We start from the raw sequence: 16,098 nt of genomic DNA, 5'->3' as shown, positions 1-16,098 counted from the left end.
TTGGTATAGTCATAGTAAAAACCAGATGATTGACATTAATATTTTAATTTTCATCATGTGTTATAACCATCTCAAGTGTCCATCAAGTGAACAAATAGCTACCATTTTTCAACTGTGAAGACTGTATGTGCTTCTTTCATCAAAAAGTATATATTTTTTACTGCCAAATCAAACAGAAGAGACAGGAGAGTCAGACCTTGATTGTTAATCAGTGTCAGGAGACAGACCATCCTGTTCAAGAACAGGAGTTTGTACGTGTAGTCATTTCTCAAAATGAGATCTGGATCATTTCACTTGGTTAGACTGTCACCCCATTTGTTTCAGTCACCCACCAAAGGTAAATTTCATCAACTATGTGGAAGTTTTATTGAATATGTTAATAAGAAATAAATCTCTTGAATTTTAGATGCTTTAAATCTTGTACATTTAAAAAAAAAACAAAACTGTCTCCACCAAATAGTTGAATAAGTGCTCACATTTTTTATCAATGCTAGTATTTATTGCCATTACTTCATAGTATATGTTGGCAATTAGCTTTTTACCGGTATAGATCTAAATTCTGTCTCCAGACTTCTGTTAAAACCTGAGGACACAAAAAAAAACCCAAAATTTAGTTTTCATAATTATCGGCAGTACTGTTTAATTTTAATTTCAAGTATTCTGTTACTTGAAAGCAAAAGTCATAAGATATAATTTCATAAAACGTTTTCTTATTAGAGAACAAGCTTCATCGTAGTTGAAAGATACAAAGCTTCACAACAGCATTGCTGAAAATTTTTTTCCATGGAGTTACTAACTTAGTATCCCTTTTTATACCTGTGTAGGTTGTAAAAATTACGCATTGCCCTACTTTGCTGACCAGGGAAGGAGACAGGATTCGCAGCAATGGAAAATTTGGAGGCCTTCAGAATAAAGCTCCTCCAATGGACAAACTCAGAGGAATGGTATTTGGAGCACCCATGCCAAAACTTTACTCTACTTTCTCTGGACAGATAGGTGGGTTAATGAAGTCATGAAAATACAGAACTTCCAAAATTATATTGCTTGCCTATGTTTGTTATTTTCTTATGCAATATAAAAAGGAAAACTTCAATTTACCATAAAGTTACTTTTAAGAAATATGACCTGTACAATGTGCTATTTGTGAATTTGCCTTGTCTTAAAAGCTATAGATATCGAATTTCCTGAAACAAAAAATAATAATCCTGAGATATTCCCCCTTTTTCTTAGTCTTATTAAAGAAAGAGTATAAGCAATGGTAATCATTCAAACAGCAGGCGCGAGAAGCTTGAGCTGATTGAATTCCAGCATTCTTGAAAAACAGAAGTTTCAGGTCTTTCTCCTCTGGAAACACCATACATCAATGTAGAATTACTTACGGTGCAAGGAAGCTCTATGAAGCCATGGTAGAAAAATTCCTGTTCTCATCAGTCATGCACAACATCTTCTACATTATTTCCCTAACAAGAAGATACCTTATATTTCCTGTGGGATCACTTACGTTTCATTATGTGCTTAGATTCTTCCTTTCAGAGTAAAGGTTATAAATGAAGTTAAAAGATGGCAGCTTCTGGTGTGTAACAGCTGACCTGACTGATTAGTAAAACATTGAAGAGTCTTATTCACAAATAAGCTTGTCCTTTCCTCTGAAAATTAAGTATTTAAGAACATGAAGTTTTTCCGTGACGGTAGTCCTCAAAATGTGCAATGGAGAGGAGTGAGGAGAGAAAGAGAGAGGCAGAACACATGTACCTATTGGAGTAGCCTTATATATGAGCAAACTACTTAACATTGGCCAGCTGCGGGAGAAAAGAAGACTAAGAAGATCTTTCCTAGGTATTTCAGTGAAAATACATTGCATGTGGGAAAAACGTAGTAAGCATTTCAAATACAGACTGAAATACGCTGGTTTTAGCACACTTTATATTTGTCTATCAACACATTTTCAATTGTTGAACTCAATTATTATCCAATGTGAATTAAATTGGAATTGTCTATAATTTAGTACAGGAACAATCATGGTAGAAGAAAAAGGCATGTTTGAATTTCACTTGGATAGTTACTAGACATTTAAAGGAAAATAATAGTGAAATTCCATATAAAGGACAGCACCTCATTACACAAGACTTGTTTTGAACTGAATTTCAGCTTTAACATTAGTTGTGACTTGCTTTTCTATGTAAGTAGTTGCTTAAGCTGATTACACTGACAAGGTACTTCTAAAATAAATCATACTAAGAATTTACAGTGCCTTTTGTCAATCTCCAGTAACTATGTATGTGAACCCTTTCACCCTGTGGCAAATGTAAGGTAATTTAGTGTTCAGTCAAGCTTTGTGCAAGCTACCTCATATTCACCACAAAGTAAAATGAATGAGCCTGGGCTGACATGCTTGAACCCTTTCTTTATTACTTGACATATTTATTTAATGCCTGGACAAAGAAAAAAATCTTCATCTCGAATGTTAAAAGAGGAACAAAGTTTGTCAGCAAAATATTCCCTTTTTTACCTGAGTCTACTGCTGTCTCCTTGTTAAAATTTCCATAGCTGGGACAAAGTGAAACTCGGTAAATGTTCTCTTGTTCCACAAGGTGGACTAGAATTCAATCCAGTAATAGAAGCTTCAGCTTTGTAGCACTAGAAGCAAAACATTCGACAAGCACATTTAATGGCATCAAAGGTGGAGCATTCAGTTTGGAGCACACAAGCAATAAGATGTACAAAGAAGTACCTGTTTGCCACATCATTTTCAGAGTTTGCTGGTACTTTACAGTGATCTAAGATACGGGCTCAAAAAGAAAAGAAATTAAAATATTGGATGTGATTTTTTTTTTTTTCAGTCTGTCTTTACAGTCATTTTAAGAACAGCCACTGGTCCACTGTAAGTTTGGGTGGGGTTTTTTCAGTAGTGCTTTTGAAAGATATGTTTTCTTGTGAATCTTATACATTGTCTGGATTGTATTTGGTAGCCTTCTGACTCAAAATGACCACTTCTTTACTGTTTTGTGGTTTGTTATTTTATTCTTCAATTAGATCTTCTTCAGCAATACCGTGCAGCAGTGGTGAAACTTGATAAAGCGAATAAGGACCTTGATTTACAATTGCAGTCACTTAACACTCCAGAAATGCAAAAGAAAAAACAGGAACTTGCCGAACAAGAGAAAAGCCTCAAGCTAATAGAACAAAAATTGGGTAGGTTATTGTATTATATTTTTGGTGTCCCAAAGGAGGAGAACTGTTAACTGCATCCAGATGTATTCTACTGTTAAAAACTTAATAAATTCAAACTACGAGGGAAGATTGTTAAAATTCATTAAGAGCTTACAGATGTCTCATTTTAGGGACAGAATAGAAGAACTGTATGTAGTATGGTGCTGTGGATATTGCCTAGACCAGCACTGCCCTGTAATATGTTCAGATAATAAAAATGTGGTCAGTTAGTGTCTTGTGAACAAGAAACTATGATCTCACTAATACGACATTATATAACTATTAGTCTGGCTGGCCCAGTGGAGGAGAACTTTGACATTCTTTTTGAGATGACTGCGCAGTAAAGAACTAAATTGCTTTTGCTAAGGAAACACAATCAAAACATTGTACTATAAAAAGAAACACCCCTAATTCTGCAAGGATAGTATTTCTTAGTTAGAAATGTTTTTTATGTCCATACCAAATAATTTATGATATTTCAAAATACATTTCAAAACCCAACTTTTACTTTGTGACAGCTGTAAATAAAGCAAATGTTTTTACTTGTCATCTTTGAACTCAGTTTCAGACATAAGGTAACTATAAAATTTATGGCACGTCTAAAGCCTTACTTCAAAGGTCTAACACTACTGTTACAGGGTCCATTTATAATGAATAGGATTACTATTTTTTTTTTATTTGTTCTTACTTGCAACTTTTTCATAGGTATGACTCCGTCCACTGAATCGTTACTTCAGCCCGTAACGTTAGATATGTCTGACACCCCCATCCCTCCCAAAAGAATGCGAAGAGAAACAGTAAAAAAATTGTATAGGTAAGTCCATTCTGAATCTTGTCATTACTTTCCCATATCCTGAATTCACAGCAAAAACTAGTTTTGTTTTTAGCATGAAAGATTTTTTTTTCAATTTGTATTTATATACAATAACCAACAATGAGTAGAGTTTGCGTAAGGCTGATTTTCAAGGTAATTTTTATTTCCTTTAAAGTTTCTGCTGTTATTTAAGCTTGATACAAAGATTTGCTTGCTAATTCTAATTCTGTTTCTCTTTATGAACTGATTGATTGGCATCTTTGTGCATTAGCATTCCACATATTTTCTGGTGTATTCAACTCTGTTACACCCCAGAAATGTTTGAGATGGCTTGATCCATGAACTCTTAAGGTTCAATGTCAAATACTGGGCAGATGAACAGGGAATGAATTATTCTTACATAACTTTTTCTAAGTAACTGTCTGAGGTGAGCTGGTGGTAAAGGATTTAACACAGCTATCTCTTTACCTGTGTATCTACTTCTGCATTGCCTCTGTAGCTGATGACCATTTGTACACACACACACACACAAAATCTGTGAGTCTGTATCTTTAAAATGACATGGAACTGACTTTTCCATTTCTCATGTCTCTCCTGATGACTGCATCGTTGTTTTTGCTGAACTACGGTCACATTTTTGAGATTATTTAGATCTTACTCAGTTGCATTCTGTAAATCTCAGAATGAGTTTTCACTATATTACTATGTCTCTTTATTATTTATATTTTTTGTTATTTTAATTTTTTTATCTACATGTAGAACTTAAGTGGTCATGTATTTAAACTATGTAATATTAGCCTGATGCTGTTGTTCATTTTAACAAAATAATTACAAGAATAAGACGCTGTGCACAAATATGAGGTTTATAATATTTATACTAGTGGGAGCTTTGTGCTTTTGTATCAAATAATCAAATATGTATGTATCAATAAAAAAGACATATATATGGAAAAAAGGGCTCAGTTTATAAGCTACTGTGCTATGTTTCTGTTTAGCTCAGAAGAATGGATCTCCTCTCCCACAAAGAAGCAACAGCAACTGCTGCAAATATCCCCTTCAGAACTTAATGGAACTCCACGAAAGAGAAAGGCATAGACTGATGAGATTTGCTGGAAATAGCTATGTATTGAAAATGTGAATACATTCAGTTAAAGGAACTATTCACGTTGTATTACCCATTGCTATGAAGATTTTTATACTGATAGAAGATATAAATGTATTTCAGTTAGTAGTAACAAAAATTTAAGTATTTAACATTGATAGCCGAATTTTTGTATAGTTAATTTTCATTTCTAAAAGATTTCAGGGTTTTTATGTTCATGTGTGAAAAAAGTTTAAAATATATCCTTTTTTATTTATGAAAAAAATCAATCTTTTCAATAAAACTGCTTCAATACAAAGCACTGCCAATATAATCGATTGTAACAAGTAAGTCAACAGATTGCGCCATGAAATGAGATCTGAATTTAAACAGCATCCCAGGCTGTCTTGGGGAAGAGAACTTTCTGGACTGCTCTTTTCAGATGGATGAGCCGTCAAGGTAATACCAATTTAAAAGGGAGGGTTGAAGCAGCGATATTCTGAGATCTAACCGCAGCCGTTTGTAGAGTCTTCAGACAGTTACCAACAAGCCAGTGACTCAGGGTACGTCCAAGGTGTTGACGGTGGGAATTCGTATCTCCTTCAGACAGTGCCAATGGAAAAAACAAAGTAGAAACATGTGAGTATGAAAAGCGTAACAGGTTTACTGTTTTACGGATTGTGGGAGAGTGGTGAGGAGGGAGACTTCATGGGTGCAAATGAGATTTAATATTATACCAATGCTAACCGCCTTTCAACACCTGTATTAATTACCACAACCCTCATAAAAGAACTTCGCTGGTTGAGCAGGTCAAAAATTGGTCCTTGACACCAAAAATGTAACTATGGCAGAAGGATTTGAGTAGGAAACGGTAATGTCACAAAGGAAAAAGAGAAAGCCCTACAGCTGAACTGTGTGTATGCATTTTAAGAGTTGGAAATGGGGACTTAAGCTGGAGGTAAAGTAATCATGGTGAGAAACTGTAGATAACTGGACAGAATTTTACTTTGTAAGGCTGTCTCCAGCTTTTTTTTTTTTTTTTAAAAAAGATTCTGTTGGCTTTCATAAATACCTAAAGAAAACTAAAGTTTTCCATGGTTTAAGGAACCGAGTCTTAAAACGCTAGAGAAAATCAACACGTAAATGATAAAAAAAAAGGGGGTGGGGGTGGTGTCAAAAAACCACAAGGATTTTAGTAATGTACAGGGCAGAAAGGGACCAGGCATGATTAAAGATACAATTTCAGCCTGGGTCAGAGAGAGCAGTTGGAGATAGGCTTGATGAAAAAGATAGGCCAAGAGCAGAAAGCTGAACTTGAGATGGTATCATCAGTTGAAGCTCTGTAGATAAAGAGTGCATCAGGAGAAGGTGTTCAAGGATGTGGACGTGTTGGTTCCCAGCAGTCTCAAAGAACTTCTGCTTTGGAGTGAAAGTTGGTACCAAATCTCCTGATTTATCCTTGCTCAGCAATCAGCATTTTATATACAGCTTTTCTGAAAAGGGACTTTAAACTTAAAAAGACATGATGACATCCTGCTGGAAGTTTCAGTATGCTGGTCACTGGTGTGCATCTCTATGACATTTCTAATAAAATGAAATTTCTCCAAATTAAGGATGCAATGCATTCTCTGGTGGAAGGTTCTCCAAAACCTCCAGTCTTAATGGTAGTCCAAATTATTTTAGACATCAATTTGTCCTATTCTTAAAGAAGATAAATATATTCAAGTATAATGTGACATCAGCCAAAGACTGCTAGCCCTGCCTCATGCCTTTTTCCTGGTTTTCTGAATTTAGACATCAAGACCTGAACCAGGCAGCTATAATGGAGGGTTTGCCACATAAGAAATTGTCCCACCACACCAAGTTACTCGGTAGTACTTCTTTTAGCTGCTTTTATTTTAATTCTGACATCTGCCTAGCCCCAACCTCCAGCCTCTGGATGACCCTGAATCCTATTTGATTAAATACCTTATTCTAGCAGAAATGTTTCCTTTTGAAACTCATCTCTTGCCTTCAGTGGTCTGTATGGGCACTCCCAGTGCCATGTGATGTCTCTCTCTGCTGGAAGAAGCAAACAGGAAATTAAGGCTGGTTTCCAGAGTTGTGCAATAGCTATCAGAGATTTCAGGAAATTTCACCAGGGAATTTTCAGGATTTTTCAGCAGTGATTGGAGGTCATTACAGTGCAAGTTACTGCCTTGCATAGCTGGTTGGGGCAGCTGATTCGGTCCTGACAAAACATTCAAGCTCTGAAGGTAAGTGTCTTTTATTTTTCTTTTTTTTTTTTTTTTTTTTTCCCTTTACCCATTCTGTACTCTGTAGCAGAGCAAAACTAGGGTGTGTATGTTGTCCTCACTGATTTCGTGAAGGGCTGGTGGAGAGCCGTGCAGGAAATGTGAGAGGACATGGTTCTTGCTGGGGCCTGGGCCAGCTCGTGGGACCAAGGAGCTGGTTTCTCATGGAGGCTGGAAGCAGCTCCAGGTGGGGAAGGACTGCTGCCTGCCACTCTGCTGCAGGGAGATGGAGCAGCTGCTCAGCAGGGCTGGGTGGTGGTGGGACATCAGGTCTGGCCCTGACTGTACTGCAGCTGGTGGCATCAGCCACAGAGGGGGGCTGGCTGGGAGTCCCCTGGGCAGGAGGGGAGGCAGGAGCAGCTGGGGGACCCGGGCAGGACAGGGTTCGCTGCACAGAGGCAACACCTCTTGGGTGTAGGCAGAGTGATGGGTTTCTTTGCCTCAGCGAGGCGGAGGGAAGCATAGCGCGGAGGGAGCTCTGCTAGCAGGGAGAATGGGGACTGAAGTAAGAGTGCCTCCTCTAGACCTCACCTTCTCCCTTTTTCCCCAACAGACTGCCAGAGACACTCGCATGGTGCTGCTGTCCCCGTGTGGGGTAGTGTCTGCAGTGGGCACTAGCGCGCAAAGGCCTATCACTCTACCCTGTCGGGAAGTTGAGTAGGAGGCCCATTGCTGTGCCAGGTGAGCCCACTCCGCACGGTGGGCTCTGTACACATACCTTCCCCCCTCCCCACCGCAGTTTTCCTGCTCAGAAGGTAGATTAGATTTACCCCATGGAAAGACTGGAGACCTTGTCCTTGGCCCAGCTTATGGCTTTCGTTGCTCCCCACCCCATCAGACCCCAATATCATCATGTTGTATGCTGGGCTCATCCGTGAAGATGGAAATCAGAGCACTTGTCACTTCAACAAGGAGAGACAAGGAGCTGCACCTTTGCGGTGTCAGCTGCTGAGTTCTGTAGGACAGGCAACCTCTGACAAAGTGTATCAAGAGGAAACCTAATGCGAGTCCTGTGCCTGGGCTTATGTCAGCAACTGTACTTCTCTTTTTCTTCCTAGTCTCCCTTCCTTCAGCAGAGGGGAAAATGTTAATAGCAAGGCTTTTTTCTTCTTTCACCCACCCCTAAAGGACCGTAGCTCGGCTCGGTGCTTACGCTCTACTTCCCCTAGGCTGGTGAGTACTTCTGTGCTTTCTGCTGTTCCCCCACAGCTGCGTCAACCACACACTCAATCCCGCTGTCTGTCATTGATGAAGATATTGAACAGTACTGGTCCCAGTAAGGACCCTTGAGGGACACCACTTGTCACCGATCTCCATCTGGACGTTGAGCCATTGACCACTACCCTTTGGATGTGACCATCCAACCAATTCCTCCTCCACCAGCCTGTACTGATGCCAGGGGTTCCCCTGACCCAAGTGCAGGACCCTGTACTTGGCCTTACTGGACCTTGTGAGGTTCACAAGGGCCCACTTCTTGAGCTTCTCAAGGGGCCTCTGGATGGCACAGGAAAGACTGTGTAGCTGTTGTAGCGAGTCCAGAGGAGGGCCACGAAGATGATCAGAGGCTGAGAGAGTTGGGGTAGTTCTGCCTGGAAAAGAGAAGGCTCCGGAGAGACCTTATAGCAGCCTTCCAGTATCTGAAGCAGGCCTACAAGAAAGCTGGAGAGGGACTTTTTACAAGGGTATGTAGTGATAGGATGAGGGGTAATGGCTTCAAACAGGAAGAGGGTAGATTTAGATTACATATCAGTAAGAAGGTTTTTTACAACGAGGGTGGTGAAACACTGGCACAGGTTTCCCAGAGAGGTGGGAGATGCCCCATCCCTGGAAGCATTCAAGGTCAGGTTGGATGGAGCTCTGAGTCAGCCTGATCTAGCTAAAGATGTCCCTGCTCATTGCAGGGAGGTTGCACCGGATGACCTGTAAAGGTCCCTTCCAACCCAAACCATTCTATGATTCAAACAAAGAACTCCATTTTACTTGATGCTGCTCAGGTCTTTGAAGATTCATTAAAAATATTAATTGTTTGGACAAATACTCCATTCCAGGAGTCAGTTTACTTCATTCTTTCTTTTTTGTTAATCCTAACAGTCATTTTCTACTGCTACCTTCATCCTGCTTTACCACAGTTTGTATTTTCTGACTCCTCAAGTATACTTCTCTTTTACTTTCTTTTTTTTCCATGTTATAGCAGCAAAGGAGTCAGCATTGCTTTTAAAGGTATTTTTTTCATCTCTTTTCCCAGCCAGTGGAACAGGGGTTCTTAATCAAAGACTTTTGTGATTATAGAATGTGGCTGAGGTTGTGGTGGTGTCATTTTACGGACATTTAATAAAGCATTAGTACGGAACTGTCATTAAAATGTTGCCTGCCTTCATGCATCAACACTTCCTCCCAGTAAATTCTGCTCCCAAGTTTTCTTTATATTTGGGAAACAAAGCCGATTAGCACACAGCAAGCATAATCATTTCCACTGAGGCAACCATCACAGAACAGATCTGCAGTCAATTCCTTTTCACCTGCCAGGATGCAGTCCAGCATAGGAGAAGCCCAAATTAGTTTTAATATTTTCTTTTTAAAAAGTCTGTTTGCTTATCCTCTGGCAATTAAAACACATTTTACTGATTGTAGCAGTAACAGTATCTTTCGGTATAAAGTAGCTATTAGCCTCCCTTTCTGCCTGTTGCTGGAAAGGGTGTATCCAATGATCTTGACATTCCTGCCACAACAGATCATCTCCCCAGGCTTCAGCAACAGGGATCATTTCTGTTTCATAAAAAGTATAGATGTGTGTGTGCATACGCACACAAAGATATATATGTATATGCACACGTATAATTCCTCTGCTATTCTGTATTTCCATAAACAGGGTCTTCCACACCCACTGAGGCTATGGAAATGCACAAAATTGCAACAGAGCGACGGTGTTGACCAGATGTACTTATGCTCCACAGACACTCCACTTCTGTGTTGTTGTCTCTGCAATGAAATGGTTCCAAGGAACAGAGCGCTCTCAGCTTTAACAAACACAACTTACATATATGCGTGTGCGTGTAAACTTACTGAATGCAATTTTGTTTTTAACTAAACTATACATAAAACTAAGGAAAATTTTCAGATATTAGAGGCAAACAACAAGGACTTTCAATTTGTAAATACATTAAATCCACAATTTTTATTTTATGTTTAATTATGTTAATGGGCTCTTACAACTCTCACCTGTTTTTATAGGACTGAGTATTTCCGAGGGCACTAAAGAAATCCCCACTCATTACTTTGTGTGTAATTACATTATAGTATGCTAGCAGCTAGCTGTTTATGACTACAATATTTAGGCCCTGTTTGGGTGCATCCAATCAAGCGCACATGTAGTTTGCAACAGAAATGGGCCACAAAGTATAGACCTTCCTTCAATTTGCCAAAATTGAAAATATTTTATGACACCAGAACTGTTTCCCAGTCTTACTATTATTTTTCATCTAATAACATAGTCCAAGAATTTTTGCCTAAACTATATAATATTAACTTTTTTTTAGTAAAGGAATGTTACATTCTAATTGCTTGAAGAACATTCAGTGGGCTCTTAAGTCCTATTATCCACTCCCTTTTTATCCCTCATCCTATAACTTTGGCAAATCAGCTGAACCATATCATGCAAGAAATACACAAATTGTTGCATTCAAGACTAATTTCTAGAACAGGACAATTACTTTGTTTTCCCCCAGTTATAAGTTTGGAAGACTGGTGAACCAATTAACTAACTGTGGGAACCTCTCACTCATCTTTTTTCACGAAAAAAAAAGTGGTAGGTTAAAGTTACTGAATATCAAACTGGATTATTGAATTAAAAGTTGCTGCTACTTTGTTTAACAGAAATTATCCCAAAAACCTAAAAGTTAACTTTCTCCAGCAAGCCGCTAGTGAAAACAAGTATTTCATATTACACACAGCTCCTGGTTTTATCATGTTCTTATGACTAGATCCAAAACATAGTAATGAAATGGCAGTATCATAAAATTAGTACTTAATTAAAGACTACCTCATAATAAACGGCAAGTTGGACTGCTGTGCTCCTGCTTTGTCTTCCTTTCAAGAACCTGTCTTTTTAACTCTAAAGATCTTTTAGCATGTACGTGCACGCACGTGTGTAATATCGACCCTAAATTAAGGACTGCTCTATCTGAAGTCACAGATAGCAGGACCAGCTCTGCTCCAGCTGGAAGAGCCGGTTGTGCAAGAAAAAGATTCATGACAGCTTGAGGAATGCAGTGAAAAGAATTCTTCTGAAACAATGGAGGAGGCCATTCTGCAAGTTGCTCAAGAGCTTCTTTTCTTCAGTAGAGTCCTGGGGCGATTCTAGGACAGAGGATGTCTTGTGAAAAGTGAGAAGGGATGGTTAGAAGTCCTCATAATGTTAGGGATTTCTGGCAGAAGTAGTCATGAGAGTAGTTTTAGTAATGCATACCAGAGCTAGCGCAGTGATGGGAGGAAATCAAAGCAGAGCTGCTGAAGTGGAAGCCCACTGAAGACTGGTACATGTGCAAGAAGCCTCACATGCTGAAATTGAGCCTGCTTCTGTTGCAGCTGGGGGTTTTGGCAGATAAATTGGCTTCAGAGAGCTGCCTTCAGTATAGCGACTGTATGTTCCGTCATCTGTGCCTGAATTGACCTGAAGATCTGAAGGTATACAGAAAAGCTATTTGAGTCAAACTGCTGCAACAGTGTGGTAAAAATGGGGATGGTTAGATCAATTACTAAATAATGGTGTGTGGCTGTTGCAGTGTGTTGTTAGACAGACATGTGTAAGCTTGCAACTAATCATGTCCTTCATTGGCATTTTAACCACCGTTTTGAAGTTTGTAATTACATTCTGTGTGAAGAGCCTTTGGATGCCAGAGGCAGTTTATTGTCATGCACAGCTTGAAGGGAAAAAAGTCTCTCTGAAAGTGGGTGGTCGGGCCAAGACTGACTTATCCAGCTGGACTCTGGCTGGAGATTTGATCGACCTGCGGAACTGAGCCCATCTGGGTGTCAGCGTCAGAGCATCCAACCTGTATGAGATTGGACCATTCTTGTCCTCCTTAGTCTGCGAACACTGAGGCCAGCAGGAGTGCTGGCAGAGGGCTGTACTTGTTTCACGCTGCACAAAGCCAAAAGGGCCTTTACCTTTTCTTCTTAACTGTTACTGAGAGTAAGCTTGTGATGCCCTCAGAGTCTCTCTCTGCTCTACCAAACTTTGCCATGCACACATGTGAAGGTATTTCAAATATAAACGAGAGCCCTCAGAGAAGTCTGAATGGAGGAGTGTGTGGCAAGGAAGGAGGAATTGTGGAAGCGGTGGAGAAGGCATAAGGAATCCGACATCACCGCTTTGAAATTTGGGTCCAAAGTCTTACATCTCCCTAAAGGAGACCTGCCAGTTTGTTAGGCCTCTGCTGGATGCTTCCAAGACTGAAGTGGCTTGGGGTTAGAGATGAACCAGCTATGGAGGCCACTGACAGATGACTTCAAGAGCCCCCAAGAGACTCGGCTCCGTGGTAGGAGTTCCCTACAATTAGATGCTGAAGGCAACAGAGAGGATGAACAGAAAACCAGAAACTGCTGGAGCTCCTGAAAATAAAATCCCAGGTAAGTATTTGAGATATAACATGAAAGCCGAAGTGAGAGATGGACAAGTCTATCAACATTGGACAGAGTTACTGTGGTAGAATTACGGACGACCTCACCAGCAAGACTCCTGACATTGACAGGTAGGCTCAGATTCAGGATTCTAGTGATTATACGTTGCAAAACCTCAATGCAGCTGATTTTCGACTTACTTATCCCAAATACCCTAGTCCGAAAGACTTTTTATGGGCCACTTTTCCTTGTATTTGTGATCACGTAACTTCCCTGAGTCACTGAAAGATCACGGAGACGGAATCAATTTTAAGTAAGGCGTGGTAGAGCAATAAGCCATTTTTCTTATGGGAAAGAAAATACACTGATTTTTTTTTCAGATTTCCTATCTTCCTTGTGGGGTTTTTTGTGGCTCTCAGAGCCAGAGCCGTCTAATCCCCAGTTACTCAACCACCCACTGAATCACAGCGTGGGAACATGTGTTCTAGGCTATGCAAGTCCAAGTAATTTTTTATGTTATTATTAATATTTCAGAGTATAAGCAGTATTTTCTAGAAAACTAAGTTAAGTGGGCTTGGAGAAAGAGAAATATCTATGGATATATGCACTTTGTGTGCTTTATATACAACGTGTCAGGTATTCTGGAGAAAAGTTGCTCTTTATACATTGATACACTGTTTCTTAAATCCTGTAAATACATTTAAAATGTTCATGTTGAATTTTTTCCTGAAGTGCTCTACTTTCTTTTATCTTAGAATGGTAATTTATATCACTTCTGGTGGTAAGAAATATTGGAAACATTATTTTAGCCAAATGTGTTGAAGTGCAAATAACAAGTGAACTTTTGAACTCTCTTGCATTCTCTAAAGGTCTGGAGGGGTCTCTGCCAGGCTTGGAGAAAGATCAGAACGTGGAAGCTTTTGTTAGAATTTTGGCAAATAGAATTATCTGGAATTAACACGGTTTATTCAGTTTTGTCTATATTCCAACTTCCACACTCAGGATGCTCCTAAGGAACTTCAAACCTCATTCATGCTTCATGATGTTGAATCAAATGGTATATTTTCACACCTTTTTTTTTTCTTTCCACTTTTTCAGATGGATCTTCCTAATGGTAAAACCATCTTTTCAAGTGATCTGTCAAAATTGTTTCATGTTTTAGATCCTCTTGCATTCAGCAAAGAAAACTTTCATAGCCAAAAAACAAAGGCAATGTATTTGTTTTGGGGTCTAGCTTATCGCTTCAAACTGGATTTCTCTTGAATAAGTGTTATGCAGTTTCTCTCTGAAAGATTCCTGTATGTAAGAGTGTAATAGTGACCTGTGTCAAATGCATGATAACGTTATCAAATTAGAGGAATTTAGGGTCAAAGGGTTTGCTGGTTAGCTCTGTTGCCAAGACTGACTGTTCCAGATCCTTATAAAGACATGCTGACACATCTATGTAGTATGTCAAGGACCTGATGATATGGAACATTTTCCACAGCAGTACTTGAAATGTGAGTCTTCCCTTTGTTGAAAAACTCTCCTGCATGTGCAGAGATTGCATGTGAAAAATAATAATGAACAATATGCCATCTTCCTGGGGGGTAAGAACTGGAAAGAAATCTGGGCTCTTTTTCCTTAGTTGGCAAAGCAGAAAGCAGTTCAGTGTTCTGCATTAAAATGCAATTTTGCAAAACATTTACAATACAGTTAAAAATTTGGAAATCAGTAAGTTTATTAATTGTTACCTCATTCTTTTGTTCTCAACTTCCAGAATGTTTCTCAATTTCAAAATCACGGTTATCGCTTTTAAGTCTGCTCTGTCTTTGGAACCTATTTTCCATATTTTGCATGCACGCTGACTGTATATCTCCCTTCACTCCTTCCAGCAGTGCTCCTGATTCCTGGGAAAGAAAGAAATTTGTGAGAACATTCCTCAGGTTTTAGGCAATGCCCATTATTGCTCTTGAAACACTTTGGCAAAGCAGCTACACAAAAAGAGAGATACAGAAGTAGTCAAATCCCATTAAAATTCACTTAGGTGAAAAATAAATAATGCCATCTCAGAATCCATAACATCTAGAGCTTTCATTTGCATAATTTCCTCTGGCAACTTACCTTTTAAAAAAGTTTTCTAATCCTCTGCATATATAGGTTTAGTAAAGACTGAGAAAGATTTGTGAGTGGTAAATGTAAATTTCCTCTCAAAAGAAAAAAGGAAAACCAGAATCTTTAGGATGAAAAAGAACTATCAGGTTATCTCTGCCAAAGGGTCTGGAAGGCTTTGAAGATGAAGTGCTGGATGTCATTCCACACAATTAATTTTTTCTTTCCTAAACTTCAGGTTAAGTGTGCTGGTATAAATTCCTCCAGGATGGAAATGAAAGATGATTAAATAGGATTCTTTCCTGTAGGCAGCGATGTCATAGATTTCTGTGGGAGCTGCTGGCTATTCTGTACTACTGAAAATCAAGCCATTGGATTTCCACTTTCAGAACACAATCTAGTGGCTCTCTTTCAGTGCCCATTTGTGTACACGATGGGGATGACAAATAGACTTGATCTGTTATAGCTGCAAAATCTGGTTCTTTCGGATGATCTAAGTGTCATTTAGTAATCTGCACTCAAGATTAAGGTTTTAAAACCCATTTTGTTTATTTAAAATATCAGAAAAAGAACCAAGGTTCTAACAATTATTAGAGAACAGCTGTGGGTGGGTCTTGTCTTTTTCAACAGTCTGGTCCTCTACTACACTGGATAAATGGCTTAACTAGAGGTAGACATCATCATTCATTTATGTGTGTACAATTTTGAATGTTCCAAAAGTCTGTGTTTAAAGCAGCAGCAGGTCCATGTGGCCACATCAGACGCTAACACCTTAAAGCACAGATGCAGGGGGCCAGAATTCAGGCTTCCCATCTGAAACGGTTCCCAGGATCTACCAGCCAAGACATACTCTGTACAAACTGATTCCCTGTATTGTACAATCAAATGTACTGTCCGGAAGGATAAGCAAATAAAAATGTTTTTTGTTGGTATTTTGGCTAGTTTCACAGCAATTGCCCACTTTTCTCAATACCCTGCAGACCAGTCTC

General features: G+C 39.2%; 1 protein-coding gene across 1 annotated transcript in view; it reads left to right on the top strand.

Moving 5' to 3' along the window:
- The window catches only part of SMCHD1 (structural maintenance of chromosomes flexible hinge domain containing 1), a 75,313-nt gene extending 69,889 nt beyond the window's left edge, over positions 1 to 5,424 (top strand). The window contains exons 45-48 of the mRNA XM_009886643.1: positions 825 to 996; positions 3,034 to 3,192; positions 3,916 to 4,024; positions 5,020 to 5,424. Of these exons, the coding sequence (XP_009884945.1) occupies positions 825 to 996; positions 3,034 to 3,192; positions 3,916 to 4,024; positions 5,020 to 5,119 (540 nt within the window). The 3' untranslated portion in view covers positions 5,120 to 5,424. The remainder of the gene's footprint in view (positions 1 to 824; positions 997 to 3,033; positions 3,193 to 3,915; positions 4,025 to 5,019) is intronic.
- Positions 5,425 to 16,098: the final 10,674 nt, after the last annotated feature.

This window comes from Charadrius vociferus, unplaced genomic scaffold, assembly GCF_000708025.1.
Source record: "Charadrius vociferus isolate BGI_N301 unplaced genomic scaffold, ASM70802v2 scaffold45, whole genome shotgun sequence".
NCBI classification, from domain to species: Eukaryota; Metazoa; Chordata; class Aves; order Charadriiformes; family Charadriidae; genus Charadrius; species Charadrius vociferus.
The sequence above is the reverse complement of the archived record's forward strand: the minus strand, read 5'-3'. Positions and strand labels throughout refer to the sequence as shown.